At 37.9% G+C, this 21881-nt stretch overlaps 1 protein-coding gene across 5 annotated transcripts in view; it reads right to left on the minus strand.

The window, feature by feature from the left end:
• Window positions 1-945: 945 nt before the first annotated feature.
• Window positions 946-21881, minus strand: part of fam131ba (family with sequence similarity 131 member Ba) — a 29699-nt gene continuing 8763 nt past the window's right edge. The window contains exons 2-9 of one of the 5 annotated variants that reach the window (XM_055220687.2): window positions 20430-20467; window positions 14483-14518; window positions 11851-11944; window positions 10211-10429; window positions 7181-7321; window positions 5929-6206; window positions 5479-5736; window positions 946-3310 (exon numbers count right to left, since the gene is read on the minus strand). In XM_055220687.2, the coding sequence (XP_055076662.1) occupies window positions 3068-3310; window positions 5479-5736; window positions 5929-6206; window positions 7181-7321; window positions 10211-10429; window positions 11851-11944; window positions 14483-14518; window positions 20430-20467 (1307 nt within the window). In that variant the 3' untranslated portion in view covers window positions 946-3067. Of the gene's footprint in view, window positions 3311-5478; window positions 5737-5928; window positions 6207-7180; window positions 7322-10210; window positions 10430-11841; window positions 11945-14482; window positions 14519-20429; window positions 20468-21881 lie in introns of all 5 variants that reach the window. The other 4 variants (XM_055220686.2, XM_055220690.2, XM_055220689.2 and 1 more) reach the window with 4 other exon arrangements.

The raw sequence follows: 21881 nt of genomic DNA on the forward strand, positions 1-21881 counted from the left end.
GTTTTGTCTTAGTCTTATTTCAAATTAATTTGTATTGTAAGTCAAGAAGAATACATTTAAAATGTATTATATACACTGAAAAAATGATTCATTGAATTTAATACATTTTTAGTGGTTGCAATTAATTTATTTAAGCTACATTTAAACAAAAGTTTTATATTTTATTTTACTTTACTAATCTTTTTTTGTTTAAATGTAGCTTAAATAAATTGATTGGAACCACTTACCTTAAAAAATTGATTAAATTCAATGAAATTTTTTCAGTGTAAATACACACACCACACACACACACACACACATATATATATATATATATATATTTATATTATGTATTCTTATAATATAATATAATACATTATATTATACACTGTAAAAAAGTGAAAAGTTGGATCAACTAAAAATAACTTTAATTTCTAACCTAAAAAAACTTACTTCCATTTTTAGGTACACTGATTAATTGAATTTAATTTTTTTTTTAAGGTAAGTGGTTGCAATCAATTTATTTAAGCTACATTTAAACAAAAGTTTTATATTTTATTTTAGTTTACTAATCTTTTTTTTTTAAATATAGCTAAAATAAATTGATTGCAACCACTTACCTTAAAAAAATGTATTAAGTGCAATTAATCATTTTTTTCAGTGTACTAGTTTAAGGCTAACTGTTTAAGTTGAACAAACTTTACATCTTTTACAGTGTATTTTATTATATTATTGTATTTATTTTCAGAATTTATTAATATAATAAACCATGTCAAATTTGAATTAAAAAAAATATTTGAATTGATGTAAATCAAATTATATACACTATGGTTTGTTCTGTGAATTGATGCCGTCTCAGATTTATTAAGTGCATGTATTTATTGGATGCAGGCACGTGTCTCTGTGTATCCTAATGTATTTCTTAAATAATTTTATGTATATAGCGGAACACAAATGAAACAATCATTCACAAGAAGAGTTTTATTTACAGCACATTTAAATGCACATGATTTAAATAAGGTTACAGGATGACACCGAATGTTGAAGGAAACTTAGACCTATCTTTATTATTTACTCATCAATAACCAAAATCCCCTGTCTGATTTCATTGGGTAACTCTCAATCTGCACCTTCCTATCATATTTTAGTTTTGATGACCTTCAGTTATTTACTTGGTCATCCTTTGGATATTTTACAAACCACTGTGTAATTCAAAACATTGAGAGTATATTTAGGACAGAATGTAATTTTGTCCTTTAGACAAGAGCTTGATAAACATGAGCGCTTGTCCACTTTTAGATGCTTCAGTGAGAGAACCGATAATAACTTGTTTGCTATTTTCTTAATTTAACATCGTTTGTAATTTCATCAGAATCTTCCCAAATACAGCCATTATACCAGCCAATGACTCTCTCTCTCTCTCCTACTAAATACCAAGCGTCAGAAACATCACAAACAATGAGAAGTTGTTACAATAGAAAAATAAATATTGCATCAGTATTGCTTCGTACCAAAAGCAAAACTTTCAAAATCATCCAAGAATAGAAATCATTTGCTAAATCAAATAGTTGCCACATCCAAAACACAACTTTAGTCATTTTTATTACAGAACATAATATATTTCGATTGACAAATGTTAGTGATGTGGACACTAGTAGTCGAGGGCACTTCTGTCTGCAGCGGATATTTAAACGGCAGCGTATGAAATAACGAAAGCCTGCAAGCATTAACCAGAAAAGCACCTTCTCATTTCTCTCCACAGTCATACGGTCTTTCATGACAAAAGCATATGTTGACCAAATAATCCCAATATTGTCAACTATCCCGTTAGTTACCACATGATTTCAGTGAGGTTCCTAAAGAGTCCATCTCAGTTGCAAGGTTTGAAAGCAATAAATATGAAAAATACCAAAGCTTTGTGTATTTTTTGAAGCAAATTATTTACATAAGTTCATTAGTTCTTTGACAATAAAATAAAAAAATCCATATCAATTCCTTCAACTTTAGGACTTCCTGCCATTTCAAACCAAATGGATTAGAAAAAATGTCTTCCTCTGGAACTTCTCCAAATGATGATGATGATGATGACCCTTCGGTTTGCCTTTGTTGTTTCATGTTGTTCAGTGCAAATCAATATCGAGCAGCTCAGGCACGCAGCACACAAACAGATCAACGCGAACATCGATGAAGAAACAAAACAGGCGACATGAGGACTGTCACTGAAGATGGGCAATACATTCGTTTGTGTTCATAGTAGTGCATAAGTCTTAGTAACAATACAGTTAGGATGTTGAAAAGGGCAGCACTGTTTTCAATTGGGCAGTATTGTGCTTGGTTATATATTAGAAGGGCAAAAACATGTTTTCCAGGGTGTGTTGTGCATCTATCAGTAAATGTTTGTGTATATTTGTGTGTGTGTGTTTGTTGGAGGTAAAGTACATAGGGGACACTTCACACCACGGTTTTGTCAAATGGCATATTCGGATGTTTTTCAGGATATACCTTTGAAGACACATACATTCGTACTAACATACATACATACATACAGTACATACATGTTAAATATATATATATATATATATATTCATACAAATACATACTGTTTCATTGGCTTTAGTTTTTATTACAAAAATCAATATATTATTATTATTATTATTATTATTACTATATGTATACTGTTAGTTCCGAGTCACTTAAATACCCAAAAATGCATGCACTTTCTTTTGGTTGTATTGATTTCTTAGTATTGCACTCTTTGTTTTCATTTGCAAGTGTCCTTGACTCCACCTCTCTCCATAAAAATCCACAGCAGTATCACATAATGCATCACGTCGGCTTTGCGCTACCGCACATTTAGTCTCTATATAAGCTGTGGTGCCCATTCTTCCACTTTGTGCTCCATCACTGTTGAATAAATCTGTTCCCGTCACGGCAAAGTTCTTCAACCACGTGTGACAGTCCACAGGAGTACACACTGTATGCGGGGTAAAAGGGCATATACAATAGCTTGACTGGATGATTATTTCACAGACAGTTTGGTTTTCGTGTGTCATACGGTCCTTTGCTTGCTCTCGGTAAATTTGAACTGTCAGTTGGTTGCCACAACAACCACATTAGCCCCATCTTCCACCTCTACCTCCTCCTTCCCCTCCAGCGATTGGACGACGCAGGATGTGACATCGTAGGTCATGTGCTCAGCCATTGGCTCTGCTGGTGCTTGTCCCGGGCTCATGGTTGCAGGTGAGGAGGAGTCTTCTCTCTGTGGCGGAGTCGTCAGGCTGGGAGTTAATGATGCTGGCTCGGGTTCGAGGGTTAATGTTATATCGTCCTCCTTGAGAAAAGAAATATATAGAGAGAAGAATATTATTCTCATTGTGTGAATGCATGACACACATGATTTATTAGGTTACTTATTTAAAGGGACAATAAGTAGGATTTACCCCCATCTAGTGGTGAAATTGTATTTTGCATTCAAACGAATAGTGCCCTCTTGCGCCTCGCTTTTCCAAATGCGTGTTGCAACTACAGTAGCCATTATGTAGTCACTGATCTCCTTGTCTGTTCAGCTGGTGCACGTGTTCTGAATGAAAGCGCGTTGTGGAAACGCATTGGTAGGCTGCTATTATAATTTATCAGTATGGCGGAAGGACATGGAAGCCTCCTTGGACTTACCCGTTCAATGTAAGTAAATAAAATAAATTCTAAGCTTACAAAGAAAAGTCAGGTCATTTGACACCAACGAGGCCATATTTATGAATAAAGACATTGATTTTGATTAATAAAACACTTAAAATCCTACTTACTGTCCCTTTAACAGGTTTATTGTAATAGTTTCAAGCAGGGGGTTAAAAATGTAACTATAAACTAATTTCTAACTTTCCAACATAAACGTTATATAGCATTATACTAGTGATACTACTCATGTTGAGGTGGTTAACAAATGATTCACCGTGGATCACATTCAAACTTGTGTCCCTTGTCGGAATACAACCCAAATGTGGCAGTGACATGAATCATAGCGCCCCCTAAGGTGTGGTTCAGTTCTGACATTCATCATTTGCAATGTTTCTAGTTGCATCTTTAGTGATTTTGCAATACTCTTTACTATAACACTTTGTACTTTAGAAAGATGTGGATTTTTTGAGGAGGTTTTTGCAAACAAATTGTGCGTGCACTTAGAGGGTTTTGCAGCCAAAGACAAATAAAATTTTTACCATCAAAGTAAAATGACTGAACCTAAACATAAGAGAAAGATAACCAATGCTCATGAACAAGAAAGCATGTCAGACGCACTAAGAGGGTTTTGCATTCGAACACCTCAAATTATTTTCCTACTAGTCCAACTCTCAGACTACTGATATTGTGGTCCTTATACATGTGTTTGTCATATAATTAGAATATTTTATCAAAAAGTTGATTTACTTCACCAATTCCTTTCAAAAAGTGAAACTTGTATATTTTATTAATTCATTACACACAGACCGGTATATTTCAAATGTTTACCTCTTTAATCTCGATGACTACAACTGACAACCAAGGAAAATCCCAAATTCAGCATCTCAGAAAATTAGAATATTACTTAAAACCAATACAAAAAAAGATTTTTAGAAATCTGGGCCAACTGATAAGAATGAACATGAAAAGTATGAGCATGTACAGATTCAATACTTAGTTGTTGCCTGAATTACTGCAGCAATGCGTCATGGAGTCAATCAGTCTGTGGCACTTCTCAGGTGTTGGACCACTCAGCAGCAGTCCTTTTTTTAAGGCAAGACGCTTCTGACGCTGTCTGATGTTCAAAAAAGGCTTGACACAAAGAAATGCGACAGCTGAAACCCATGTCTTGCATACGTCTGTGCGTAGGGGTTCTTGAAGCACTGACTCCAGCTGCAGTCAACTCTTTGTGAATCTCCCCCACATTTTTGAATGGGTTTTGTTTCACAATCCTCTCCAGGGTGCGATTATCCCTATTGCTTGTACACTTTTTTCGACCACATCTTTTCCTTCCCTTCGCCTCTCTATTAATGTGCTTGGACACAAAGCTCTGTGAACAGCCAGCCACTTTTGCAAGGACCTTTTGTGTCTTGCCCTCCTTGTGTAAGGTGTCAATGGTCGTCTTTTGGACAACTGTCAAGTCAGCAATCTTCCCCATGATTGTGTAGCATACAGAACTGACTAAGAGACCACTGAAAGGCCTTAGTAGATGTTTTGAGTTAATTAGCTGATTGGAGTGTGGTGCCAGTTGTCTTAAATATTGAACCTTTTCACAATATTCTAATTTTCTAAGATACTGAATTTGGGATTTTCCTTAGTTGTCAGTTATAATCATCAAAAGTAAAAGAAGTAAACATTTGAAATATATCTAGTCTGTGTGTAATGAATGAATATAATATACAAGTTTCACTTTTTAAATGGAATTAGTGAAATAAATCAACTTTTTGATGATATTCTAATTATATGACCAGCTGTATATGGATACTCTATGCATCACTACAACACCTTTATTTCTTCTTCCTCTTTCTGTTCAGGGATGCATTCAGTCTCCGTGATGGATTCTTCTCCATAAACCTCTGCCATTCCCATGTCTGCCATGGTAACACCCATATGTCCCATCATTTCCACTTGATGCGGCTCCAGCTGAGCCGCTGCCCACAGGTCAGCCAGTCTTGGGTGAGTGGGCGGGCCCAAACTATGAATAGTGCTGTTGGGCGTGGCTTGTAAGGAATGGGAGACGCTGTGTAGTCGATGTTCCACAGACTTCGAAAGACAAAACGAACAACTGTGAATGTTTGCATGTTACACGAAGTAGCACGTAGGCTAAACAAGCCTAAAATTGTGCCTCAAATATTTTGTCCTGTTGTAAACTTACAATCGTACATTTTGCTTATACAACTATAGCTGACTTGAGTATGTAAACATGACAGCTTGTCTGACCATGTGTTCATTCACCTGTTGGTACTGCAGGAGCTGTTGCTGCTGGTACTGCTGATATTGTTGCAGCTGCTGAAACTGGTTCTGCTGCTGCAACGTCAGATAGTGGGCGGAGCCATCGTAACCCTCACCCGAAGGCCCGCCTGCCATGATATAGGAGCCGGCAGCGGGAGAAGCCACACCCGAGGGCTCGTTGCTGATTGGCTCCCATGCATCAGAGGAGGAGAGACAGTAAAGGCCTTGGGAGACGTAAGTGTGAGGCCACACTTCTGCAGACGAATGATGCAATGGCTGGTCTGAAGGACAGAGATTGAAAAATAGATGGAGAGTAAAACAGACGAAACGTTAAACAGTCAAATACTGTAAAATTGTGAATATTATCAAAGGAAAAACTTTCTCATTATTTTTAAGTACCCTTACACATGAGAAATTAACAACCAAATTTGTATTTTCGGTGGACTGTTAAGATGACATTGAACTACATGCAGGTGAAAGTACAAAATGAAAGTATGCAAAATCTTTCAATAGGGTTCCTTCTTAAGTTACAGTCCAAATAACATTTACAATCCTCGCATCTCGAACGCATAGTAACAGTCCTCCGCCACACTAAATCCTCATTATATTGACATTATCAGGTCATAATCTCAAACAGACATTTTAGGAGTTATGCTTTAACGACAATATAACCTCATCTCAAGCCACTGCTTATCTCTGACACAACCTCAGGAGAAGCATCACTCCACAATTCTTCCTTGTTGTCTTTGGGCGTGCAGCTGTCATTGTAGTGTCTCTGACACATTACACACACTAAATAAAGTGGTGGCTATGTGCTCCAGACCTGTCAAATGGACTGGAAGGCACATCTGTCAACGCTAGGTAAACAATATAAATCAAAACCGCAGGAATATGGAAGTGCCCACATCAGTAACACACAGAAGTGTGGTTTGAGATTACTGTCAAAAGATGAAGGCTAAACACTTCCTGTTGTTAGGGCAGCTGAATATTTAGGTGTTGACATTTTGTGCTGATAGTATAATCACAGAGAGGGAAAGGAATGCTTTAAGAAGCCATGGGAAAAAATATGTTTTTAATATTTTAATCATTATATTAGATTGAAAGTGAATTTAAACTTTTGCAGATTTTACCCAATTTCTCAACTGTGATTTGGCAATGAAATAAACAATTTGTTCTTATAATTTCTTAAAGCAATGTCTTCCATCTCGTAATGGTTTAGGAAAAGTAATTCTGTATAAAAGTATGTAATACTCACCTCTGCTGGTGATGCTCTCCTGGTTAACCTCACTGAGATGTGCCACACTGCCCTGGTTGGAGTCTGCACAGAGACTTTCTCCATCCATAGAGGTCCAGGCAAACAGTGTGGCCTCGGATATTGCAAACTGTTGCAAAACTCCTGGAAAAATACAATTGAAATGAGCTGAACTGGACAAAATCTGTTTTGACTGATGAAGAACACTGTAATTCATTTGCTTAAAATTTCCTACGCCGTATCTGATCTAGTGTCCCTGTAGCTTGTCTAGTGTCCCTGTAGCTCATCTAGCGTTCCTGTATCTCTGCTAGTGTTCCTGAAGCACGGCTAGTGTTCCCCTAGCTCGGCTAGTGTTCCTGTAGTTTAGGTAGTGTTATCGTAGTTCGGCTAGTGTTCCTATAGCTCGACTAGTCATCCTGTAAGTCAACTAGTGTACCTGTATCTCAGCTAGTGTTCCTGAAGCATGGCTAGTGTTCCTGTAGTTCAGCTAAGGTTCCTTAAGGTCAGCTAGTGTTCCTATAGCTCGACTAGTCTTCCTGTAGGTCAACTAGTGTACCTGTATCTCGGCTAGTGTTCCTCTAGATCAGCTGGTGTTCCTGTAGTTCAGCTAAGGTTCCTCAAGGTCAGCTAGTGTTCCTATAACTTGGCTAGTGTTCCTGTAGCTCGACTAGTCTTCCTGTAGGTCAACTAGTGTACCTGTATCTCGGCTAGTGTTCCTGTAGTTCAGCTAAGGTTCCTCAAGGTCAGCTAGTGTTCCTATAACTTGGCTAGTGTTCCTGTAGGTCAGCTAGTGTTCTCGTAGTTCGGCTGTTTTTCCTGTAGCATAGCTAGTGTTCCTGTAGCTCAGCTAGTGTTCCTGTAGTTTAGCTAGAGCCCCTGCCACTCGGCTAGTGTCCCTGCAGCTCCTCTAGGGTTCCTGTAGCTCGGCTAGTGTTCCTCTAGCTCAGTGCTTCTCAAATAGTGGGGCGGGACCCCCAGGGGGGGCTCAAAGCGACACCAGGGGGGGCGCGTGAGACCCCAGGGAAAATACTTTTTCAGGAAGTGATTTTTAAAGACATTACACCCCAATCACGCTGATAAGCCGCTTGTGTTTTTATTATTATTTATTGATTATATTTAATTTTTCAGTATCAAATGGTCAAAAAATATTATACTTTAAATAAGGATTGATTTTTTTATTTCAGGCAAATTGATGCATTTTAAGTCTTTTCTGTTACAGACTAAAAAACAATGTTAATAAAGTTATTCTTTGTTGTAAATTATACTATTTACAGTCGCGGCGGAGAGTTGGGGGAGCGCAAAATGTTTCCCTCTTCCTAGGGGGGCCGTGACAGAAAATAATTGAGAAGCATTGCTCTAGCTCGACTAGTGTTCCTGTAGTTTAGCTAATGTTCTAGTAGTTCGGCTAGTGTTCCTATAGCTCGACTAGTCTTCCTGTAGGTCAACTAGTTTACCTGTATCTCTGCTAGTGTTCCTGAAGCACGGCTAGTGTCCCTCTGGCTCGGTAATTTTGTTCCTGTAGTTCAGCTAAGGTTCCTTGAGGTCAGCTTGTGTTCCTATAGCTCGACTAGTCTTCCTGTAGGTCAACTGCAGGAAGACTAAACCTGCAATTCCTAATATAAGACTTACTATATTTTCTTTTCTTTTTATTCTTGATCTCTATCTATACATTCTTACAAAATAAATAAATAAAAATAACCCATGGCTATGTATATTGTGTTAGACTTGATGAGACTATTTACAGTGCACTTATGTATTGCTGTTCTTGTGTTGCTATAATTGCTTTTATTGTTTACCTCATTTGTAAGTTGCTTTGGATAAAAGCGTCTGCTAAATGACTAAATGTAAATGTAACTAGTGTATCTGTATCTTGGCTAGTGTTCCTGAAGCACGGCTAGTGTTCCTCTAGCTCGGCTTGTGTTCCTGTAGTTCAGCTAAGGTTCCTGTAGGTCAGCTAGTGTTCTTATAGCTCGGCTAGTGTTTCTGTAGGTCGGCTAGTGTTTATGTAGGTCAGCTAGTGTTTTTGTAGTTCGGCTAGTGTTCCTGTAGCATGACTAGTGTCCCTGCAGCTCGGCTACTGTCCTTGCAGCTCGGCTAGTGTTCCTGTAGCATGACTAGTGTTCCTCTAGCTCGGCTAGTGTTGCTGTAGTTCAGGCAAGGTTCCTGTAGGTCAGCTAGTGTTCTTGTAGTTCGGCTAGTGTTCCTGTAGCATGGCTAGTCTCCCTGCAGCTCGGCTAGTGTCCTTGCAGCTCGGCTAATGTCCCTGTAGCTTGGCTAGAGTCCCTGCAGCTCTGTTAGTGTCCCTGCAGCTCAGCTTGTGTCCCTGCAGCTCGGCTAGTGGTCCTGTAGCACGGCTAGTGTTCCTGTAGCTCGGCTAGTGTCCCTGCAGCTCGGCTATTTTTTCTGTACCTCGGCTAGTGTTGTTATAGCTCGGATAGTGTTCCTGTAGCTCGGATTGTGTTCCTGTAGCTCAGCTGGAGTTCCTGCAGCTCGGCTAGTGTTCCTGTAGCTCAGCTAGTGTTCCTGCAGTTTGGCTTGAGTTCCTCCAGCTCGGCTACTGTTCCTGTAGTTAAGCTACAGTTTCTGTAGCTCGGCAAGAGTTCCTGGAGGTCAGCTAAGGTTCCTGGAGGTCAGGTAGTGTTCCTATTGCTTGGCTAGTGTTCCTGTAGTTCAGCTAGTGTTCTCGTAGTTCAGCCAGTGTTCCTGTAGCTCGACAAGTCTTCCTCTAGCTCAATGAGTGTACCTGTTGCTCGGCTAGTTCCCCTGCAGCTCGGCTAGTGGTCCTGTAGCTCGGCTAATGTTCCTGTAGCTCGGCTAATGTTCCTGTAGCTAGGCTAGTGTTCCTGTAGTGTCAATGTTTTCTCCTCTAACATTATAAATAAACACTGTGTTAGATTTAAAATCCAAGATAAACAGATGTTTTTAAACAGTGCTTCCAGGCTGTACCACAATGCAGTGTGCAAAAGGCCAAGAGGGACGAATACCTATAAATAAAAAATAGTTTAAGCAAAGTTACTGTTTTAGTCATCCCACCTGCTGCCATTCTCGCCTCTTTTTCACCGTCGCTCAAGTCACTATAAGCATCATTTTCAAGCCGTCTTTCCCTCTCACGGTTAAGGTTGGAACGACCCGCTCCCCCTTCCGGCCCTGCTGATGGTTTGCCCCAGCTCTGCCACTCAATCATATGTGCCACACGACCCTGAGCCATAGCAGTGGGCTTGGTCACTTTATCCTTCATCGATCTGCTTACCCCTAAGGTGAAAGAAACACAAGTTATTACCTGTAGAGACTCCATGCGGAGCTCTTTCAGGCTAAAGCAGAAGAAAGGGGCGTAATGAAGGCAGCCAGGCAGTGCAATATGGGATATGTGTCTTTTATCTTGCCCCCTTTGGGACAAAGCTGTGTCTTACATGTTGTCGTCTTAAATACTTGTGATTTGCATGTAAAGACAGTTCACATTCTAAACTAATGCCATCCACCAAGACTGAATGAGTGATTATGAATGAGGGCGCTAGCAGAGTCTGTCATGGCCTGTTGACTTGATCGATTGTCCTACGAGCAGTGAGGGAGAACAGACTGGTTGACCATCTTTGTAATTCAAATACATTATTCACATGAGTAATGAATTACATTAGATTCATTAGCCTTTATGTTTGTATGAATAATTAGAGCATGGAAATAAATGTCTAAACCTTTCTTTGAAACAAAACGGCCCATTAGTATGCAAATACCTCATTGGAACGAAGGATGCATTAGTTAAAATCTTAACATGGGGAAACACTCTGAATTTTAAAATCGACCTAGAAAAATTAAAATGAATCAGCAAAGTAGTCCAATATAATCTTCTTGATAGTTGTGTGATGTCCAGAAAAAAATATTGTTTACACTAGTTTACCAATTCACCCTCATGTCATCCCAACCCATGTGATATTCTTCTTTTAACACTAAAAAGGAAAATTCTGCATATGAATGATTGCAGCAAATGTTGACTAAAGTATTTATGATTCAAAACACACCAGACAGTGCTTGCTTCGGTTTTAAAAGCTTTAGCCCCCATTAATTGAATCTGCATAGCAAAAAGAAAGAAAAGATCTGGCACAACATAAGGGTGAGCAAACAATGACAGCATTTTCGTTTTAGTGAACTATCCCTTTAAGACCTTGACAATGATAAAACCCCCATTCAATAAAGTGACTGCCTGCTTTGATAAATCATCTCAATTTGTTTCAGAGAAAACAATCTAACACTGTCACCTGGGCACTTCACCCCATTTTCAAGCATTTAGGTAAAAACAAGATAATAATAAAAGATAGAATAAAGGACATAACACTTAAAGAAATTCAAATATACCTACATTTCCAATAACCTGTTGTGACAATGAGCTGTAACCGTGAGAATCTATTAAAACGACAGCACAACACAGTATTGACCAACAAATAATGAGCACTGGACTACACATAACCACACAACACACTACATTACACGGTTCTGGGGAATTTCATCAATGGCCAAAAAGGCCATTGACATGCACTATTTAATGAAGGCAGGTGGTGAAACTGGGAAGGGAGGGGGACCCACAGGGGCAGCCATGTTGGCTCCAATCTCCATCTCCTCCACTGGAGCCAACATGGGGTCGGTTACCAGCTACCGAGACAGACACACACCTGACACACCTGTCAGAGAGGACTTAGCCAGAGCTCCAATCCCATAGGCGTTAGAGTTTCGCTTCAGGCGAGGCAGAATGGAGGTCGTGTCCTCCATAGACAACTGGGGAAAGAAGGAAAGAAAAGAAGGAAGGAAGAAAAAAGAAGGAAAGAAGGAGATGAAGAATAAAGGAAAGAATGAAGGAAGGCAGGAAAGAAGGAATAAAGAAAATAAGGAAAGAAAGAAAAGAACAACGGAAAGAATGAAAGATGGAAGAAAGAAAAAGGAAAAAGAAGAAAGGAAAAAAGGAAAGATGGAAGGAAAGAGAAAATAAGTAAATATGGAAGAAAACGTTAAAGAAGGAAGAAAAGACAGAAAAGAATGAAGAAAATAAGTAAAGAAAAAGAAAGCAAAAATGAATTAAAGACGTAGTGAAGGAAAAAAGGAAGAAAGGAAAGAAAAAGGAACGGGAGAAGGAGGGGTAGAATAAAGGAAATAATGAAGAATGGCAGGACAGAAGGAAGAAAGGTAATAAGAATAGAAAGAAAAGAAAAAAAGGAAATAATTATTGAAAGATGAAAGGATAGAAGTAAAGAGTGAAGGAAAGAGAAAATAAGTAAAAAAGAAGGAATGAAGAAAGAAAGAAATAAAGAAAGAAAAGAAGGAAGGAAGAAAAGAAGTAAGAAGGAAGAAGGGAAGGATCGATCAAAGGAAGGAACGAAGGAAGAAAAGGAGGAAGAAAGGTATAGGATAGAAAGAAAAGAAAGAAGGAAAGAATGAGTAAAAGATGAAAGGATAAAAGTAAAGAGTGAATGAAACGGAAATAAGACAGAAAGAAAGAAAGGAAGGAAGGAACAAAAGAATGAATGAAAGAAGCAAAGAATGAAGAAAAGGGAAAGAAGGAAGGAAAGAAAGAAAAGAAGGAAGGAAGGAAAATAGGAAGGAAAGAAGGAGGAAAGTAAAGAAGGATGGAAGTAAAGAGGGAAGAAAAGGAAAAATAAGTAAAAAAGAAGGAATGAAGAAAGAAAGAAAGAAAGAAAGAAAGAAAGAAAAAGAAGGAAAAAATGAAGGGAAAGGAAGGAAGGAAGGAAAGAAAGAAGAAAGGATCGAAGGAAAGAAGCAAGGAAAGAAGAAAAGATTGAAAAAAGAAAGGAAGGAAGGAAGGAAGGAAGGAGGGAAAGAAGACAGGGAGGAAGAAAGGTAATAAGGATAGAAAGAAAAGAAAGAAGGAAAGAATGGATGGAAGGAAGAAAAAAGGAATGAATGAAAGAAGCAAAGAATGAAGAAAAGGGAAAGAAGGAAGGAAAAAGGAAAGAATGAAGGAAAGAAAAAAAAGAAAGTAAAGAAGTAAGGAAGGAAAAAATGAAGGAAAGACGGATGGAAGTAAAAAGGATGGAAGTAAAGAAGGAATAAATTAAATAAGCAAAGAATGAAGAAAGGGAAAGAATGAAGGAAAAAATAAAAGAATAGAAAGATAGAAAGAAAGAAAGAAAGAAAGAAAGAAAGAAAGAAAGAAAGAAAGAAAGAAAGAAAGAAAGGAAAGAAGGCAGAAAGGAAGGAAGGAAAAAAGGAATGAATGAAAGAAGCAAAGAATGAAGAAAAGGGAAAGAAGGAAGAAAAAAGAAAAAAGAAAGAAGGAATGAGGAAAGAAAGTAAAGAAGGAATGAATGAATGAAAGAAGGAAGCAAAGAATGAAGAAAAGGGAAAGAATGAGGGAAAAACGAAGCAAAGAATGAAGAAAATGGAAAGAAGGAAGGGAAAAAGAAGCAGAGAGGAAAAAAGGCAAGAAAGAAAGAAAGAAAGAAAGAAAAGAAATAAGCAATAAAGGAATGAAAGAAAGAAGTAAAGAAGAAGTAACACAAGCAAAGAAGAAAAGAAAGAAGCAAATAAAGAAGGAAAGACAGCAAGAGGAAAAAGAAGGACAGGCAGCAAAGAAAGGCAAGCAGAAGGAGGAAAGAGAAAATCATTTATTAACTCACCTCAACTTAACACATGAATACAGATTGAATGAATGTCTATGGATTGAATGGAAATGTAATCGTGTACGAGTATAGATAATAGATCCACTTTCAGTCGTGTAAGCTCTACAGTCTTTGACTTTTTTCTATGAGCGCAGATGTCACTATGTGAACCACTTCTGAACATTCAGTGCCACCTACAACTCACAAAATCTGTCACATAAAATGACAGACAAAGAGCTACCAGCGGGATTTACATTAACTTTCAATGATAAATGAATATAAACATTTATAGGTTAAAGTCTGCATGCATTTATTTTACCTTCAATAGAAATGGCATCATTACCATATGGCTGTTACAATTTCATTTTAATCATCATCCTCTTATGACATTTATCATCAGCATCACACCTGTCATAATCTCACCACCTGCTGTAAATTTTGAGTATTTTTAACACATACTGTGCATGACTTTCAATGTTGTTGTTATTCATGTAGCTCAATTAGTAAAGCATTACACGAGTATCATCATTGGTTCGATTCCAAAGGAACACACAATGATAAATGTAAAGCTTGCATGTGTTGTTCTAGAGAAAACAGATCTTCATATCAATAAACATATAACATATAAGCTAACAAACAAACAGTTAAAAGAGAAGAAGAAGCTATAGCATGAAGGAGAAAAGGTCAATACCAGACTTACATTGATTCCTTCCCAGGAAAACTCGGCACGTCCATGCTAGAGGCAAAGCGGATAACAGTTGAATAGATGGGAAAGATACAGTAAAATATCGAGGACAGAAATGAAGGGAATGAATGATTTGAGTCAAGGAACATCTAGCCAAGTGTGAAACACTAAATCGGCACAAAAAAGAAACTGACAAACAACACGGGAACGATATGAGATGCCGTAAAATAAATTATGAACCAATATATATGTTTATATTCTCCCTTTTCATGTTGGTTCACCTGCCTAACTTTCAGAAGTTTAAACTAGCCAAGAAGAGCCACTTGACTAACTGTGCTTTTAGGGGCGGGGTTATCATAAATACATTAAACTCTAAGCCAATCAAATAATCACTTATCTTATACAGCCAGGCTGCTAGAGTAAAATGTAGACATTAGTGTAAAATATTCATGAATTAAGTGGTACTAAATCTGTTGTGTCTACGGTAGACATCTATTTACAGGATGAGAACTACAGCAAGAATTATTGTGGAGACTTTGATGAGTAGCACTAAAGTAATCCTAGCCAACCCAAACATACTCGCAGCGAGCGATCGATGGCATTTACACTGTGCCCAGTACGGCGGGACAAACACTGGTGGCAGAACGAACAGCAAGAGACGCACATTGTTCATAAAGAGGAGGATCAATATTAAAGGTCAAATAGAGGTCAGTGTCAGAAAGGAGCAAATATCCGCCCCTCGGAAACTATGAACAATGAACATACTGCCATTGTGATTGGACAGTTCTTGGGGTCAATCGATATTGTATGTTTCCATTTATCTTTGTCTTTACATAATTTCTGTACATGAAATGTCAATACACTTCAAATAGTACCGTTTTTGATGTATGGGCTGGTGTGCCTTCAAACATATGCTGGTCTTTTTGGCTGGATTAGCTTTGAGGTGACTTACAAAATAGCCAAGCCCCTTACATACATCAGCCATGTTTTTTTTGACATATTGATTACCATTGGCAAAACCATGGTTGGACTTTTTGGTTTTAACTGTAGTAAAACCATGGTTAATTTTTATAAGAAGTAGAAAACAACTAACAGAAAGTTTTTTCTTCAGAAGTAAATGGCATCCCCCTCGGCTTGGCTTTAATCCGGCACTGAGATATGAAACAATGAAACACACCATTTGTCATTTGGAAAGCTATCAGAATCTAAAGTGGTAGATTTTTGAGCCAAATTCATCTGTGGATGAGTAAAGCCGGGAGCCAGGAGTTGTTGCCCTTAGGACGGAAAATACGTGTGGTGAATCGGGATGACGAATGAGTTTATGTCTTCCCAGCAGAGAAACCCGCTGTACGACAATACTGTAACGATAATGGCTGGGCTCTGGGGTCGATCTCTGGTGGCCTTGCTGAGATTTCTAATATAGGATCTGTCTTAGACACTTTAAACCAGTGTTTCCCAACCCTGGTCCTCGGGCACCCCCTCCCAGAAAGTTTTAGATGTCTCCTTATTTAAAACACCTGATTCGACTCATCAGCTTCCTTCTAAAATGGTAAACATGTGTCCCTAACAAGCTGATGAGTTAAATCAGGTGTGCTAAATAAGGAGACATCTAAAACTTTCTGGGAGGGGGTGCCCGAGGACCAGGGTTGGGAAACACTGCTTTAAACCATTTGGTCTCTTGACTGAATGGTTTTTCATGCTTCGGGGTGGCATGAAATATCTCAAGTCATATTTATACTGCAAAGATGACATGGACACTGTATCTGAGGTGGCATTTAAAGGGACACTCTACTTAGTAGAAAAAATAGGCTCATTTTCCAGCTCCCCTAGAGTTAAACATTTGATTTTTACCATTTTGAAATCCATTCGGCTGATCTCCGGGTCTGGCGCTGGCGCTTTTGGCGTGGCTTGGCATAGTCCATTGGGTCTGATTGGACCGTTGGCAACACGCTAAAAAAATAACCAAAGAGTTTCGATATTTTTCCTATTTAAAACTTGACTCTTTTGTAGGACTATTTTCAGGTGCTGCGTTATATCATTGCGACTCCTGCAGCCATTTTACAGCCGCAAAGTCCTTGACTATTACGCCAGAATGAGAGTATAGTTACTAGACATATCTGCTTAGAAAATCACAACTTTTAATTTTCTGTCGGTCTTAGTACACGATGTCAGACATCCCAAGTCCTGATGCCCTCAAATTAGTTAAAATCTCCCGGAATCTAGAGCGAGCAACAAAGAGTAGCACGCGCACGGCAGAGAGGGAGACCTTGCGTGTGTGTGCTAGTGTGCCTCATTAAGCGCATGTAAGACAGAGAGCATCCTGATTGGCCTGCTCCTGTAAATCAACCAATCAATTGTCAGTGTGGGCGGGCTTTTATCTCTTCTCCCAAACTGACATTGAGGTGAGTTCAACAAGTTTAATATCATGTGCATATTTTTCAGGCTGGCTACTAGTTGCCAAGGCTACATGAAAACAACAAACTCCTTAGACCTGTTTAAAGTTGCAATAGAATATAAATAAAACAGTTTATATAAATATTATAAGCAGCTTATATAAATAGTAAAAGTGATCTACATATTGTAATATAATTAACAAATAATTGGGTAACACTTTACAATAAGGTTCATTAGCTAACATTAGTTTACTACATTAGTTAACATATACTAATAATGAACTGCACTTATAAAGCATTTTTTATCTTTGTTAATGTTAATTTAAACATTTACTAATACAATATTCAAATCTTGTTAACATTAGTTAATGCACTGTGAACTAACACGAACAAACCGTGAACAGCTGTATTTTTACTAACTAATGTTGACAAAGATTAGCAAATACAGTAACAAATGTACTGCTCATGGTTAGTTCATGTTAGTTAATACATTAACTAATGTTAACAAATGAGACCTAGTAAAGTGTTACCAATAATTGCATAGGCCTCTAGAAATTAATATTATGCTTTTATATCTTGAAATGTCATATCCTTGTCCTCCTTTATTTATTTATTTTTTGAGGGGGGGCTTCGGGATACCTCCCTGAAATGACTTTTTGCAGGTTGGGATGTCTGCGATGTAACTACAGAAGAGTCAAGTTTTGAATAGAAAAAATATCGAAACGCTTTGGTTATTTGTTAGCGCGATGCTAATGGTCTAATCAGATTCAATGGATTATGCTAAGCTATGCTAAAAGTGGTAACGCCAGACCCGGAGATCGGCTGAATGGATTCCAAAACGGTAAGAATCAAATATTTAACTCTGGAGAGCTGGAAAATAAGCATATTTTCAAAAAAGAGTGTCCATTTCAGTGTAAACATCTTTCAAATTCTGCTTTAAAGGTGCAGTGTGTAAATTTCAGAGGTGGAAAGTAACGAATTACATTTACTCACGTTACTGTAATTGAGTAGTTTTTTTGTGTATTTTTACTTTTTTGAGTAGTTTTTAAAATCTGTACTTTTACTTTTACTTAAGTATGTTTTATTTAAAGTATTGTACTTCGCTACATTTTAAATCATATCCGTTACTGAGTAAAAAAATATTTTAAAAAGCAAGGTGATAAAGATGCGCAACGGATGTAAATGGGCGGGGCTCGAGGGAACGCGCAAAAAGAACCATTGAGACGGACGAGACAGGCGCGCGCTAATGCAGACCCGCCTCAGTTCAAATCTTATGAAAGAAACCCCTGGTCATATTTAAGCGACCACTTTCCACTGACGCGAAGCAATTGTTTCATTTCTATGAAAGGTAGGATTCATGCTCTTAAGTACGAAATTGCACGACGCGTTTTTAATACCATGCGCATTATCGAGGTCTAGCAGCTTCGCGTCAAGTCAAACACAACTTCAAAACGTCCTCGAGAATGCGCAGGTCATTAGACATTGCAGAGAGAGAGAGAGAGAGAGAGAGAGAAGAATAAAGGTCATCAGGTACCCAGGTCAGGGAAGTAAGAAGATAATAAACGTGTCAAATGTATATAGACATGGCACTCATCTCATTATATGCTCATTTAAACTATATATAGTTTAATAAAATAATGTATGTTGCAGCAATACATCAATTACAACCTTACTATAGTGATTGTATTTACAAGCTGCTGACCACCTTCAAAAGTGCATAACTCACATGTAAAAATCATTAAACAATTCCATAAATGTTTCTTACTTTAAAAAAAAGCTTTTTATTTTATTAACTTTTTGTTATTGCACTTTAATTGTTCCTACAATTAAAAACAACTAGTTTAAGATTTATATCCCCTTGTCGTTTTTGAACTATACTAGAATCCTCCACCTCTTCCCACTGTAAAAAAAAGTAACTTTTACTCTGAGTAAAGTTAAAATGATTTACTTTTTACTTTTACTTGAGTAGATTTTTAGACAAGTAACTTTACTTTTACTTAAGTAAAATATTATTAAAGTAACTTTACTTTTACTTGAGTACAATATTTTATTACTTTTTCCACCTCTGGTAAATTTTAGCAGCATCTAGTGGTGAGGTTGCGTATTGCAACCAACGGCTCAGTCCACTGCTCACCCCTTGCTTTTGAAACACAAAGAGAAGCTACGGTAGCCGCCACCAGAAAAACATGTCGTCGTCGGAGACAACTTAGTAAAAAGTTTGTCCGTAAAGGGTTTCTGTAGAAACATGGTGTCACAAAATGGCGACTTCCACATAAGGGGACCCTCTGTGTATGTAGATAAAAACGTCTCATTCTAAGGTAATAAAAGGATACGATTCTTTATAAAAAGGTCTTTATACACCCCTGATAATATAGTTTTGTATATTATTTTGCATTTCGGTCAAGAGATCCTTCTAAAAATTACACACTGCACCTTTAAGGTGGCATAATGCATACACAGTAATTACAATTGCAAAAGTTAGATTAATTTTTTTCAAATATGAAATTATGAATAAAGAAAGTGAATAAAAAAAGAAATTATATAAAATAGTGTATCTTCATATGGTCTGTCAAGAACCATGCAAGTCTTGTACACAGAACCAATACTATCACTAATATTTTTAAATAGCTTGTTTTACTCTTTTTCATGTTAAATAATGTTTGCGTCTCTAACATCATAAACCTTTAGACGCATCTGCAGCAGGCACTTATTTTGACAAGACACGTGATGCACACAGGATCACTCGACGCACAAAACACATATTTTGAAATTACGAACCACACACATGACGGGCTACAAACATGTTGTGACGAACTACGCATCGTGCGCCCTCAAAAAAAGAAGTCACCGGCCGCCACTGCTTATAAAGAAGATGCATGATGACAAACATCTCCTATTTTTTTGTTGTTGTTAGAGTAAAATATTGTTATGTCTAAAAGTGAGACTGTTATTGGGACTTTATAATTAGATTTACGTTGGCGACAATAACTCGTGTCATCGTTTACTTTGGGATTTGTACCTAACATGTTCTAATACACACTTACACACCAAAGGAAATGTAAAAGCGTGAATCAGACCATTGGTGCTCTTTAATTAAAAGATCCACATGCAACCGTAGAGTTCTGGGCAAAGCCCTGAATATCCACTGACCCTAAAACTGCCCCTGATCATCAATGCCTTTGACATTATAGTGGCTGAGGTAAATCCAGGCAAGCCTAAATTACTCTGGGTTTCATGCTGTGAAGCATCTTACGAACAGGCACAGAGAAGTCTTAACTCGCTGTATAAAGACACATCAGTTAACCCATCAGGGGACTTCATGTTAGCTAAAGACTTCATTAAAGTGCCATGAGGTAGAAATGTCAGCGGTGAAGCAAAGAAATGATGAACGGGACAGCTTTTGACAGAAATGCAGATGTCGCAGAAGTAACATCTTGACTAAAGACGTCATTTCAGACGTGATGCTTAAAGTCATCGAAACTTAAGCCATCAAAGCAACATAGTATATAAAGTAAGATTGGTGGTGCAAAGCAAATCTTAAATATGCAAAGCTCTGACATTGTACTCACCTGCTCCCCATCTTTCCGAACGGGAACTGCATCTGCCGCTGTAAGAGGAGAAAAAGAGAGAGAAAAAGAGTGAGTGAGAGATACAAGAATAGGCATGTGGCTTACACAATCTTTACAGCGTAAGCTAAGTCAAACTGACAGCTCTTCACTAGATTTTCTGCTGACATTCACACAAAGGCCTAAAATTAGATTAATTATCCATCCAAAACCGCCAGCGCTGTGTGGGAAAAGAGATTTGTTGCATCACACTTTTATATCACATCACTCCTAAAAAATGATCAAATATTTAGAGATTGCACTGCGTGACGCAATTATGCAAATAATTTTGTATTTCAAGAAAAGGCTTTGAAGATTTGCTGGATTTTATATAAACTCTGTTTAAGAAAGGTCACGAAAAATTTGCTCTTTAAATAATTTCTCAACACATTGGGCCTCATTTATAAAGCGTGCGTATGCACAGATTTGATCGTAAAGTGTGCGTACGCAAAATTCACGGCAAAGTCCATATTTATAAAAACGTCTTTGACGTGGAAAAGTGCTTAGCGCCACGGCAGGGTCTGAGCAGACGTACGCACTTTTGCTTGTCTGATTGCTGCAGGTTTTTTGAAATATAAGCCATTCTTGTTGTTTATAATTGGGTGTAAACATTGACAAGTGCTCTTTTATATGTCTATGACATTAATTAGGCATCGTTTAAAGGCGGAGATCTGGGGCCTCATTTATAAAATGCTGCGTAAAAACCATCCTACGTTTGATCTTACGATCATTTAACAAAAATGCGTACGTGTGATTCCTAAACCGAACGTACGCGCAGAAAACGCACGTACCCCTTTCAAATCTATAAATCGCAAATGAACTTGAACTTGTGTGCGCTGCCGAGCAGTTTCAGATCTCCGCCTTTAAACAATGTGTAATTAATGTCAGACATATAAAAGAGCTCTTGTCAATGTTTAAGCCTAATTTCAAACAGCAAAAAAGGTTTATTTTCCAAAAACCTGCAGCAATTGGACAAGCAAAAGTGCGTACGTCTGCTCAGACCCTGACTTGGCGCTAAGCACATTTTCAGGTCAAAGACAATTTTTATAAATATGGACTTTGCCATGGATTTTTGCGTTCGCACACTTTACGATCAAATCTGTGCATACGCACCCTTTATAAATGAGGCCCCTGAAACTGCTCGGCTGCGCACAAGTTCAAGTTCATTTGCGATTTATAGATTTGAAAGGGGTATGCGCGTTTTCTGCGCGTACGTTCGGTTTATGAATCACACGTACGCATTTTTGTTAAATGATCGTAAGATCAAATGTAGGATGTTTTTACGCAGCATTTTATAAATGAGGCCCATTATGTTTTGTTATCATGGGGTCATAATGCTGCCCCAGTTTGTAAAAACCCATGTTTTTGTGATTACATAATGTAAAGACATTTCTGTGAAAATATAACCTTGATATC

This window comes from Misgurnus anguillicaudatus, chromosome 20, assembly GCF_027580225.2.
Source record: "Misgurnus anguillicaudatus chromosome 20, ASM2758022v2, whole genome shotgun sequence".
Taxonomy (NCBI): domain Eukaryota; kingdom Metazoa; phylum Chordata; class Actinopteri; order Cypriniformes; family Cobitidae; genus Misgurnus; species Misgurnus anguillicaudatus.